A 12696-nucleotide genomic window follows, 5' to 3' on the forward strand; every position below is an offset into this window, starting at 1 on the left:
CAACTGGGAAAAACTATGGAGGTTTACATAGACGATATGCTAGTGAAATCCTCAGTAGCCGGCGACTACGTTCTCCAACTCCAAGAGTGCTTCAACATCCTCAATAAGTTCGGGATGAAGCTAAACCCGACCAAGTGCACTTTCGGAGTAGCATCTGAGGAATTTCTGGGATACCTCGTGACTAAAAGAGGGATAGAAGATCCCAAACAAATCTCGGCGCTTATCGAAACGCTACCTCCGAATTGGTCAAAGATGTGCAAAGACTCACAAGAAAGATCGCCGCATTAAACCGCTTTATATCAAGATCGACAGATCGATGCCTTCCATTCTACAAGCTCCTCAAAGGGAACAAAAAGTTCGAATGGAACGACGATTGCGACGCCGCCCTTAGCGAGCTTAAAGCCTACATAAGCTAACCTCCTATCCTATCTAAACCAGTTCATGGCGAACTTCTGTATCTATACGTCGGGACTTCCGAACACGCAGTAAGTGGGGTCTTAGTCCGCGAAGAAAACAACGATAAAAAACCAATCTACTACGTCAGCAGATCCCTGTTCGATTGTGAAACAAGATATCCCGTGATGGAAAAATTGGCCCTGGCAGTGGTAAATGCTGCGCAGAAACTAAAGCCATATTTCCAATCCCATACGATCATGGTAATGACGTCGCAACCATTACGCACAATCTTACATAGCCCAAGCCAATCTGGAAGATTAGCAAAGTGGGCGATTGAGCTCGGAGAATATGATATAGAGTACAAACCTCGAACAAGTTCGAAAGCGCAAGTGTTAGCAGATTTCATCATCGAGCTTGTTCCCAGTGAAACTAACACCGATGACAAAACCCAGAAGTGGAAACTCCACGTCGATGGAGCGTCATCAAAGCAAGGGTCGGGTGTAGGAATACAACTCGAATCTCCTACAGGAGAGATGATGGAACAATCATTTCGCCTAGGCTTCAACGCATCAAATAACGAAGCCGAATATGAATCCTTAAGCGCCGGATTGCGACTTGCCCAAAGCATCGGAGCCCGAAAAATCAGCGCATTCAGCAACTCGCAGCTCGTCACCAGCCAATTCCACGGCGAATATGAAGCTAAGAATGAAAGGATGGAGGCCTACCTGGCAGTACTAAGAGGAATTACACAGCAGTTCGATGAATTCGAGCTTACGAGAATTCCGAGAGGGGAAAATACCTCAGCAGACGCTCTTGTCGCCCTGGCGTCAACATCGAATCTGACTATAAGAAGGGTAATTCCGGTTGAAGGAATAGATCGACCCAGTATAGACATCCCTTTAAAAGGAACCCTTAATAACAAAGACGACCTCCCGCTGGTCGCTCCAATCGTCACTCGTAGTAAATCCAAGGGACGTACTCAAGAGCCCGACGAAGACTCATTCGTAGCCCCACGGAATCGGAAGTTCCCCGGTGAGTCCTCTCGAAGAACTCGATCAAGCGCTGCCAGGACAACGCTTGATCCCCCGATTCCCGAAGAAATACCCGTTCACGAGGTAAATAATGAACCACAAAAAGCTTTCCAGGACGAGCTCGAAAACAGACCAGATTGGAGAACTCCGCTATACAACTATATCGATACCGGAGAACTTCCTCCCAAAAGATGGGAAGCCCGAAAGGTAAAAGGTCGGAGCTCGCGCTATTGCATCATGGAAGGAAAACTTTATAAAAGAACCTTCAGTGAGCCATATCTATTATGCGCATCGCCAAAGCAAGCCTCTACCATCTTAAAGAAAACCCACGACGGATCATGCGAGAACCATTCCGGTGGACGATCCCTTGCGATAAAAATAAAAAAGCACGGCTATTTTTGGCCAACTATGATCAACGACAGCGAGCAGTTCACACTAAGATGTGACAGATGCCAACGGCACACACCAATGTTGCACCAACCAACACAGAAACTATCAACCATATACTCGCCATACCCATTCATGAAGTGGTCTATGGACATAGTCGGACCCTTCGTTTCATCGGGACCAGCACAGCTTCGATTCTTGTTAGTAATGACCGATTTCTTTACCAAATGGATCGAAGCCGAGGCCTACCAGAATATTACTGGATCCATGGTGACGAGCTTCATTTGGAAGAATATTGTCTGTAGACATGGTCTCCCATACGAAATAGTCACCGATAACGGTCCTCAATTCATCTAGAAGGTTATCAAAGATTTCTGCGATAAATGGAAGATCAAGCTAAAGTTTGCAACTCCACGATACCCAAAGTGCAATGGGCACGCCGAAGCCGCAAACAAAACAATAGTAAACAACTTAAAAAGAGACTCGACCTCAAAAATTCCAAGTGGAGTGAGGAGCTGAACGGAGTACTTTGGGCATTTCAAACAACACCCCACACTGCAACCCACGAAACACCGTTCTCCCTGTCATACGGAATCGAAGCAGTAATACCTCCCGAGATTGAGGTCCCATCTACACGACGAGGAATATGTCCCGACAACGTCGAGATAAACGAAGCAATGCTGCTCAAACATCTGGATGAGCTCGAAGAACGTCGAGAACGAGCTGCGGTGCGTATCCAGAACTACCAGCAAACCGCTGTTCGTTACCACGACTAAAACGTGAGAGGCCGCAGCTTCTCAGTCGGCGACCTAGTGCTACGCAAAGTGTTCGACGGAAAAAAGAAAAAGGCGCAGGAAAACTAGGAACGAGGTGGGAAGGCCCATACAAAATAATAAAAGAAGTTCGCAACGGTGTTTACGAACTGGAAAAATGTAAAACGGGACGCCCCGAACTGAGGTCATGGAACGCTTACAACCTCAAAATATATTATAATTAACTTCGATGTCCCATCTCCGATCCAACATCGAACTGGGGGCCACCAACGACATAACATAAAGCAAAAACGCTATTCAGAACTACGAATCGGCTTGATCCCGCGAATAAGGGTACATAGGCAGCTCAACATCGAGCGCAGCCCAAACAACCAAAGAACTATCTAACCAAAACATCGTTCACCACGTGAACCCCAACAAAGTAGATTCCTGATCATTCTCTACTTCAAAAATATCTAAGAAAGATACTAAACGCATGCTCAAACAAAAACATACAAACCTAGATTAAAGGTATCATCCATTAATCCGTTGAAAGCATATATAAATGTTCTTCAACAAACAACACACACAAATAACAAAAGCAAAACAAACAAAGTCTTCTAAGCAAATAAACATAAAACGCCGAATCATACAAGCGTCATTCAACCCCCTAGATTGACTGAGTCATCAGAAACTTAAGGAAGGTCGAGACCCCTAAGAGAATCGTCCGACACTGCCGTGAGGCCATACTCAATCTCCGTCGATATCTCTACATCTTTAAGATGATCCAGCTCCTCCTCGAGCTCGAACCCGCCCTCCAAGTATTCGGCCAAAGCCTCGATCTTTGGGCGAACCTCCTGTAAGCGCATCTCCGCAGTGCTCTCTGCCCTCCTCTGTCGGATAGTCTCTCTAGCCTTATCAAGGGCAGCATCATAACCCTTCGCTACCAACCGACAAGCAGCTCGCCTCTCCCTCCGAGCCACTCTTTCTCGCAGCTCAGCGTCTCTTCTGAACTTCGCCTTCAAAGATTCAAGGTCCGCTTCCATTGTGACCTTCTCCTTCCCTAATACGACCTTCTCTTTCTCAAGCACGATTTTCTCCTCCTCAAGCGCAACCTTCTCCGTCGCTTTAGCCGTCAAAAGCACCTTTAAGTCAATGACTTGCTTCGTTCGCTCCTGCTCTCTTGCCTGCGATGCACTTAATTTTGATCGCAACTGTTGGATCTAAGTAAGATGACCTTCGACCTCCTCTTGAGAAGGGAAGTTCGCCAACCGTTCCTCCATTAAGGCAGCATACTGTTGCTAGCCTCCATAGCCTAAAAAGATAAAAGGATTAAGGCTATAACTTCAATATCTAAAAAAAATTCACGATTTACCTTGGCATTTGCGATCGCCATCTGAACGTAGGCGTCACGACCTCGCATTTGCTCCAAGAGAGGAAGAGCACACAGAGAACTTCGCAGCTTCCGCCAGATGGCGGCAAATCGCTCAGGATCCTCCAAAATCGGAGCATCCACGTCATATGAGAATGCCAGTGGAGAACCACTTCGATAGTCCGCAGGAAGGTTGACCGGCTTAGAAATACCCTCTCCGGGATCTTGCATCAGAGGCTCCGAGCTCGACACATTAAAACCTTTAGAAGACTCCTCGTCCAGAATCAGACGACGTCGCTGAACCTTGGGAGCAACTTCCTCAACGTCCACTTCGCCCGATGCTCGAGAGTCCAGTGGAACATCGCGACCCGGACGAACCACAGAAAGCGGCGTAGCCTGGACAATCGGAGACTGAATTTGAGAGCTCGCTCTAGTCACTCGTTTGTCCGGAGTCTCGCGAGCTCGTTTCGAAGGTGCGGAGTCAGAATTGGCATCTGAAGGCTCCCCAGGAGGATCTTTCCTTTTCACCCCTGAAAGTCAAAGACCCAACAAATTAAAATTGTCAAACTAAAAGAAAAAAGAAAAAAAATATAATAATAATGATGAAGTAGCCCACCTTTACCTTTCTTGTCTTTTCGAGGACGAATCGGTTCCACAAGCGCGATGGGAACAACACTATTCACACCGGGGGCAAAGCATAGGCAGCTCGAACCCTCTCCAGAGTAAAACTGTCCCAACTGCATTTACCTCGGCGGAGCGCTGAGATCAGACCACGCAGTTCTGGAGTCGACTTTGAGGATCCAAACAACTCTGAAGAAAAAGTCAAGATCAAAACCTAACAAATAATCATGCTAGTTTAAAGAAAAAAGAGAGGTAATAGGAAATTACTCACCCACATTCTCGTTCCATTTCATCGGAATTCAAGAAAAGTCGAAATCCCCAACCGTTACTGGATCGACCTTGAAGACAAAAAACTTGTCCGTCCAATAGAAGTCTTTCCCAGGAATGTCGGTAATAATCGAGAGACCCGAACGCGGAGAAAGAAGAAACGCTCCAGTAATGCCGCTACTTCGCTTGAGAGTGTAGAGCTGCTTTAATTCGGCCAAACCGAACTCTAATCCTTCCTCTCTGGCTCGAACGAACGTCGCCAAGACGTAACGCCAGAAGGTCGGAGTAATCTGGGTGAACGACAGCTGTAGTTCCACTAGAATCTCGAGAAAGAACGAAGGAATAGGAAATGACATAAGCCCGTCACAATAAAAGCACATGTAGGCTCCGCATTATCCTGGTCTCACGTTTCCCTGAGCATCGCCGTTTGGATAATCGATGACAGCTTCGTACGGAACCCCCCGAAGCTTCATAAGGGCTTTGTATTCAGCTGGGGTAAGTGGGCCCGGTTTGCTCTGAGACGCCATGGTATATGAACGAATGGGAGAAGTTTGCAGAATAAAGAAAGTCGAAGCAGAAGAAGAAGATGAGTCCATTACGGGAAAAATCCATCAAATAAAGGAAAAACGACAGTTCCCAAGACAATCTTCGCAATCAATGAGAACCGCACGATCTAGGAAGAGTGGTCGACAGGTCAAATCAAAACGAACGCGCGTGGCCACTCTGCTCCGAGATTCGCGACCAAAGGGAAAGTGCTCGCCCTTTCGATTTCCTAAAAATAAACCGACTTGGCTGGGGGACAAATGTTAGACCCAATTTCGATCTTCTAAATGATTGGGCCTATTTTGGATTATGGGCCACAAACAAGAAGCCCGCGAGGAAATATCGATATGTTCCATAGAACATAGTCAAGAGAATGCATAGTTCGAGTCAAAGATTCTACGGATATAATGGACTGGGCCGAAGCTAAGAGGCCCACAACGACGTCAACAAGGTGGAAAAGCAGGTCGACGAAGTCGAAAGGTCGCGGAAGCAGTTACAAGAATAGCGGAGTCGAACCTATAAAAGGAAGAGGAGATCAAGGCTAAAGGACACAGCGAAAACCCTAGAGAGAGAGCACACCACACATTTACATCTTTCTTACTTCGTTTAGATCGCATTCTTGTTCGACCCCCTAGTTATAATCGATCTCTTAGCTATTCTTTGCACTAGACCTCTTAATCAATAAAAGTAAATTTTTGTCTACCGAATTCCGATTAGATCGTTGTGTTCTAAGGATATCGTTGCCTACATCTTTTGTCACTTCTCTAGTTTACTTACAAACACTACAAAATACTTGAGTGTAGATTTTAGGTTCTACAATGACCTTCAAGCAGCTAGTAGACGAGCCGTTCTGCGATGCATGGGAGCGATTCAATGTCTACCGCAGGGAGTGCCCACATCACGGTTTTGAGGAAGACTATCTGCTGGGAGTGTTCTACGATGGAGTAGGCTAGGAGTACAGGAACGCTTTGAACTCAGCCAGCAATGGAGATTTCATGACCCAGTCCACTCAAGGTGCCTTCGCATTGATTGAGAACATGGCTTCAAGCTCAGCTGATAACAATCGCGAGACTGACCGCACTAAAAAGGTGAACAGCATTGAAAACAACAAGATTGATGAGCTCTCTGCCAAGGTCGATCAACTGATTAAGATCAATCAGAACCAGGTTTTCATCATGGAAGAATCCCCTCATGATAAAGCAACCGCGGAAGGCACATCAGAGACAGATCAGCCGGCTGAGGATCAGCATGAAGTGAGCTATGTGAATGGGCAAGGATGGCAGTTCAAGAACTATCACCCGAACCCTAGCGTGAGGAACAATCCCCACCTGTTCAACGCCCCTAAACCAGACGATAAACCTCAAGGCAATCAGAGTTAGAACAGTGGATACCAAAGGCCTTATGGTAATCAGGGAAGAACCTTTGTCCTCAACCCAGCTCAGAATACCCAGTTCCACAGCCAGAAACAGCCGGTTAATCAGCAGGCTGCACAACCGGCTCAGACTGCTCCGCATGATGACATGAAGAGCCTCGCAAATATGATGAGTCAACTGCTCCAAGGTCAGCAGATCCAGGGAAAAGCACTGAACCAGGTCACCAACGACATCAACACCAGGATGAATCATATGTTCAATGACCTGAGTGCCAAGTATGACAATGTCTCAAGCCATATGAGACAGATGGATATTCAGATTGCTCAGAGTGCTGAGAGTGTGAAGAGAGCAAGGAACTCTCCCTGGAAAAACAGATAAAAACCCCAAGGAGTGCAATGCAGTGGGTCTAAGGAGTGGAAAGCAACTGCCTGATCTGGACCCAAGGAGATTCACATCGGCTGAGAAAGGAAAGAAGAAGGAGTCGGATCAACCACCTGAAGTTGTACCCACAGATGAGGAAGAGGCAGAACAACCTAATGAGACTGTTCCGACTGATGCAGAGCGACCCGCTGGGGTTGTTCCACCGAATGCAGCACCTTCCCCTGCTCGTCAGTATGTACCAAAAGTACCCTACCCTGTTCCAGCTAAGGTTACACGCAAATATAAGGAGGAGATGAAGTGCAGGAAGATGCTGGAAGACCTAACTGTCAAGCTCCCTCTGATGAGTGCGATCCAGATGATACCATCCATGCGTAGCTTTGTGAAGGGACTGATTTCTGGGAAGATATCTGATGACAGCGAGTTCATGATTGTTTCTAAGGAGTGCAGTGCAGTGCTCCAGAACAAAAGGATCAAGAAACTGGGTGATCCGGGAAAATTTGTCCTCTCGGTTCAGATTGGGAGAACAGTCTTCTCATGTTCACTGGTCGATCTAGGGTCAAGCATAAACCTCATGCCCTATTCTGTGGCTAAGCGCCTTGGATACACAGACTTTAAGCCTACCAGGATGTCCCTAGTATTTGCTGATCGATCTGTGAAGTCTCCAGTTGGGATCCTTGAAGATCTTCAGGTTTTGGTTGGGAACACATTGGTCCCTGCCGATTTCGTTTTTCTGGAACTCGAGGAGGAGTCAAAGGATCCCCTGATCCTGGGTAGACCATTCCTATGCACTGTTGGAGCTATCATTGATGTCCGACAAGGGAAGATTGATCTCCATCTTGGAGATATTGTGATGAAGTTTGAGATGAACCAGATGCTCAAGAAGCCGATGCTGGATGGACAAACCTTTACTGTCTAAGAAGATGGTGATCCGCTAGAGCCGCATGAGGGAATGATTGAGGAAATTCTCACCGATGATCCTCTTGAACTCGCCTTAGTCAGAGCTGAAGCCGAGCAGAGTTTAGAGAGTGTTGATGCTGATGCCTATGCCAAGTTCCTGGATTTATCCACCATCTGTGCTTCAGCTGTTGCTACAACCAATTTCTCAACTTTCTAAGCTCAGTCCCAAACACTAGCTTCTCAATCGCATCTACCTCTTTCTCATAATCACTCAGCTCAATCTCTGAAGAAGTAGTAGAGATGATAACATTGCAAGACTCCTTGGAATTCTTTTCTGGTTTTCCTGGTAGAGATCCCATTGAGCTCTTGGAAGATGATGGCATAGAGGCGACCTGACTCTCCAAAGTGTTGAAGCGAGAAGCAAATTGTAAGAACTTGTTGTTGAGGTCAGAGTAGTTCCCATCAATCTTGTTGTGAAGGTTCTTCAACTCATATCCAACATGCTTCTCACTTCTAGTTTGGGATTCCAAGATATGTTTCAGTAGAGCATTTGTGCTACTTTCCTGAGGAGTAGAAGTAGAAGGACTAGCTTGTTGTTGAGAAGGTTGGTTGTTGTAGAGGGGCCTTTGCTGGTAGTTGTTTTGGTATTGAAAGTTTGGCTCTTTCCTATACCATGTGCCATTAGCATTGATGAAGCACAACTCCTCACTTGGCCTTCTAATCTATTAACCTCCATGATCCCTACATGCTGCTTTTGTTTCTGGTCTACAACAGAGTTCAACTGCCCTTGCTTAGCCTTCTCTTTGATAAGCATGTCTAGCTTCTCTTGGAGAGACGTAATCTCCTTCCTTGTGTGTTGAGCATCACTTCTGTTGGCCCTGTCGTGTTCCCCACTGTAGACTGAGTCACTCTTCACCATGTTGTCAATCAGCTCCTCTGCATCCTCTTCAGTTTTGCCTAGGAAGAATCCATTGCTTGATGTGTCTAATCTGGCTCTGTATTCAGGTAGAGCACCCCTGTAGAATGTGCTCAGCAAGCTTTCTTTTGTGAATCCATGGTGTGGACACTGAGACCAATAGCCCTTGAACCTCTCCCATGCTTCACTAAAGCTCTCAAGGTTCTTCTGCTGGAAGGTAGATATTTCATTCCTTATCTTGGCTGTCCTGTAGGCAGAGAAGAATTTCTCTAAGAATCCTCTCTTGCAATCATCCCAGGTAGTGATGGAGTTACTTGGAATAGTCTTCTCCCATTGGTGTGCTTTATCTCCCAAGGAGAAGGGAAACAACTTGAGCTTGAAGGCATCTTCAGAAACACCATTGCTCTTGGACAAGCTACAATACTGATCAAACTTGTACAAGTGATCATATGGATCTTCAGCAGCAAGGCCATGATACTTGTTGTTCTCTATGGTGTTGAGCAAGCCTGACTTGATCTCAAAGTTGTTGTTCTCCACAGCTGGTGCTCTGATTCCCAACCTAAGACCATGAATGTGAGGTTGATCATAGGCTCCAATGGCACGAGCTGGGCGTTGTGGGTGTTGTGGTTGGTGCTGTGGTCGAAGGTTGGCAGCTCCTTGACCATTTCCCTCTTGGGCAGCTCCCAAGGGGATCTCTCCATCCTGATTCAAGTTCTGATGATGAGCCATCTCAAAACCCAATCTGTCTAAATGAGCCTGTTGCTCCTCCTCTCTCCTCCTCCTTCTATTCTCTAGTTCCAAAACTCTGATGTCTACAACTAGTGGAGTGAGGTTTGTAGTCCTTCTACTTCTCAAGTTCATACACCTGAAATGCAAAAAGAGGAAGAAGCAGAGCCAATATCGCAATAAAAATAAAAATGACTTATTCTCAAGCAAGTGACTAAATCCCAATGTCAAAATCACAATAGAACATGGCAACGGCGCCAATTTGATGCTAGGACTTTTCAAGGGTCCCTATCAAATGTTGTAATATAAAAGATTGTCGAACCAATCCTAAGTGATTCTAATGCAAAGGGAATGCAAGTCTATGCTTAATCTAAGTGCAACCAATTGTGTGAAGTGAAGTGAACTAAAACTAGACTAGAAATGCAATAAAAGAGTGAACTTTCTTTCTCAATATGAAGCAAGTGGACTCATGGGGCTAGGCATTTGATCTTGAGTGATGTAGATCCAATCTAAAGGTGACAAGCTATCAATCAAGCACTTTCCTTATGCCTAGACACAATACTAAACAAGCTCTATCCCTAGATGAATGTTCATTTGCTAAAGCAACTCAAGCATCAAATCCCTTTAGTTGAATGTTACTAAAGCAATCATGGGAACAAGTCTACTAGCAATCTTAACACCTTTAACAACAAATCTCTTTGGCAAAGTGCATTAAAAGCATTGAAGAGTTGGTTCAGACATTTCATCATACACCTTTCGGGCGGGAAATGCCTAAGGATCTATTTTAGTATGATCAAGACCAAAATAGCATTGAGAACCCTCAACAAGCAAGGAAAGAAATAGATTTAACACTAAACACCTTAGATCTTCACTAATCACCCTTAATCACCCTAGCCCATGAATCCTAGATAGATCTACTCACTAATATACATAATTAACCCAAAAACCAAAGATGATTCAAGGTTAAACATGCTAGTGAACAAGATAATCCAACAAACACAAAGAAAATAAGATGAAAAAGGATCAAAGATCCAAGCTTTCTTCAAGGTTTACAAATGTGTTTTTGAGAGAAAAAGAGTTAATTCCCAAATTTGGGATTACAAGAGTATTTATATGGTCTTTGGAAACCTAATGGTCCCAATAGAAAAGTCTAAAAAACCCCTTAAAAATCATAAAAACGACCAAGTGATAACACGCAGCGGGGTGCTTAACCCGCTCCCACTACCCCGCTCCAGAACAACTTCAACTTGCGCGTAAACCCGAGCGACCTCATCACCTCCGCTCCGTGTTACCGCTCCAGTCTTCACAGCGGTGTCCTGACCTCACTTCAAAGACTCCGCTCCAGCCATCTTCCACGTCTCCTTGTGTAAAGCCGAGCGACCCACGCAACTCCGGTGAAGCACCTCGCTCTGTGTGAAGCACCCATTGCTGCTCGTGCCGTCGTCTCTCCTCCGTGAAGCTCGAACCAATCTTCGTAAATCTCTGTCACAGCTCCAATCTACTCCTCGTCGGGCCCTAGTCTCCTCCGTGATCATAGCTGTGCTCAGAGCCTCCGCCGTGGTCGGCTCTCCGTCTGAATCGTTGTCGGTGTCGGGATCGTCGGGAAGGAGGGGAAGAAGAACGTCAATGGTGATCTTTGAAGTAATTGCAAAACAGGTCCCTGTACTTCTGCTGGTTTACAGATCGACCCCAAACTTCTGAATATTTGCAGCCTTGGTCCCTCGTCTCTTGATGGTCTTCAAATCAGCCCAATACTTTGTAAATTGCAGAAATGACTTTGCAGAATGACCCAAAGCTTCCAATTGTGCACTCCAACCCCTATGATATGCAAATGAATATGCAAATGCAATATAAACACCTAAATGCAACCTAGAATGATCATAATAAGCCAAAACATGAATCTAAAAACCTATAAAAACATGAGATATCAGCTACCAGGCCCAGGTTCTCTACCCAGACTTGGTCAGGCAAGTGCTCGTGACGTGCAGGATCACTTACCAGAACCCCACTGCGGCTACGTACGAGAACTGCTCCTTCTCCTTCATGGCTGATGGAAAGTTCTGCACCATCTCTCTCAACGATCTGAACGCGCTATTCGAGATTGCAGACACGCCAAAGGGGGTTTCAGTGGAAAAGAAGTTCAAGCCGGCAGACACCTTTTGGGATCTCATTGCAGCTGGCAAGTTCACCTCTCGCAAGGCCTATCAGTCGCAGTTCCGGAACCCTGCTATCCGGATCATTGCCAAGATCGTGTCCAATGTCCTGTTCGCGAAGGAGTACACCTCCAAGATCACGAATGGAGAGCTCCAGGTTCTCTACACGGGACTTGAGGACGAGATGCGCAGAGAGAACATCACCCCGATCCAGGAAGTCAAGACCAACCCAGGGTTCCATCTCATCTCCATGTTCGCTGACCGCAGAGACGCCCTGATTCGGACTGACGATAAGAAGGATCGATGCGGGAGTCTGCTCACACCATTGTTTCAGCACTTCAACATCAACCTCGGCTCCTACAAGGTTGTCTCTAAGATGGAGTACATCGATACTCCTTACCTGATCGCATGTCACATCTTGCGCGACGAGACCACCTACAAATTCCAGGATAAAGAAGGGAACCCTCTGTACTGCAAGCTCCCTATGCCAGGATTCACAGACTTCTTATCCCTGGAGAACATTGTGTTCTCACTCGATGAAGAGCACCTCTGCGATGATCCGAAGGCGCCGGTTCAGCACGATGATGAAGACATGGATGATGTGGAGCCTGTGACTCCACCGGCTGATGGTGAGTATGACTTGGAGGACTTCACCGATGTGACTGATGATCACGCCTACAGACGCTGGATGGTTGATTCCCAGAAGAAGAACAACAGCCTCATGAAGAGGATACTCAAGGCGATCACAGGCGGCTGCATTGGAGCGCATGAAGAGCGTGCGCTGCAGAGAACAAGGCGCCCAGGCAAGGAACACGCGGGAACATCGACTGGAGCAGAGAGACTGCCGAGGAACAGGAGGACAGCTGGTCACTCCGGTAGCG

The 12696-nt window shown here is 46.3% G+C and overlaps 3 protein-coding genes, 1 non-coding gene and 1 pseudogene across 4 annotated transcripts; 3 read left to right on the forward strand and 2 right to left on the reverse strand.

The window, feature by feature from the left end:
* Positions 1–659: 659 nt before the first annotated feature.
* LOC108808435 (uncharacterized) lies at positions 660–2171 on the forward strand. The gene has a single exon (XM_018580583.2). The coding sequence runs from the start codon at positions 660–662 to the stop codon at positions 2169–2171; it is 1512 nt and encodes a 503-aa protein (XP_018436085.2).
* Positions 2172–2197: 26 nt separating this feature from the next.
* Positions 2198–2590, forward strand: LOC108808434 (uncharacterized). The gene has a single exon (XM_018580582.1). The coding sequence runs from the start codon at positions 2198–2200 to the stop codon at positions 2588–2590; it is 393 nt and encodes a 130-aa protein (XP_018436084.1).
* Positions 2591–3261: 671 nt separating this feature from the next.
* On the reverse strand, positions 3262–5353 carry LOC108808433 (uncharacterized). The gene is made up of 6 exons (XM_056987272.1): positions 5234–5353; positions 4889–5131; positions 4686–4789; positions 4561–4613; positions 3942–4468; positions 3262–3753 (listed from the first exon to the last, which is right to left on the reverse strand). Exons 1-6 carry the CDS (start codon positions 5351–5353, stop codon positions 3262–3264), a joined length of 1539 nt encoding a protein of 512 aa, XP_056843252.1.
* An 805-nt stretch (positions 5354–6158) lies between these two features.
* LOC130497246 (small nucleolar RNA R71) lies at positions 6159–6276 on the reverse strand (annotated as a pseudogene).
* A 2793-nt stretch (positions 6277–9069) lies between these two features.
* On the forward strand, positions 9070–9176 carry LOC130497189 (small nucleolar RNA R71). Its single transcript, XR_008936200.1, has one exon. It is a non-coding gene; the product is annotated as a small nucleolar RNA R71 (small nucleolar RNA).
* Positions 9177–12696: the final 3520 nt, after the last annotated feature.

This window comes from Raphanus sativus, chromosome 6 (assembly GCF_000801105.2).
Source record: "Raphanus sativus cultivar WK10039 chromosome 6, ASM80110v3, whole genome shotgun sequence".
In the NCBI taxonomy this organism is placed as follows: domain Eukaryota; kingdom Viridiplantae; phylum Streptophyta; class Magnoliopsida; order Brassicales; family Brassicaceae; genus Raphanus; species Raphanus sativus.

Excerpts from the sequence above, each read along its gene's own strand:
- LOC108808434 (XM_018580582.1), top strand. The coding sequence starts at position 2,198 with ATGGAAGATCAAGCTAAAGTTTGCAACTCCACGATACCCAAAGTGCAA.
- LOC108808433 (XM_056987272.1), bottom strand. The coding sequence starts at position 5,353 with ATGGCGTCTCAGAGCAAACCGGGCCCACTTACCCCAGCTGAATACAAA. Across the intron at positions 4,614-4,685 it reads GATCTCAGCGCTCCGCCGAG|TGTTGTTCCCATCGCGCTTG; the intron begins GTAAATGCAGTT and ends CGGTGTGAATAG. Across the intron at positions 3,754-3,941 it reads TGGCGATCGCAAATGCCAAG|GCAAGAGAGCAGGAGCGAAC; the intron begins GTAAATCGTGAA and ends AGTGCATCGCAG.
- LOC108808435 (XM_018580583.2), top strand. The coding sequence starts at position 660 with ATGACGTCGCAACCATTACGCACAATCTTACATAGCCCAAGCCAATCT.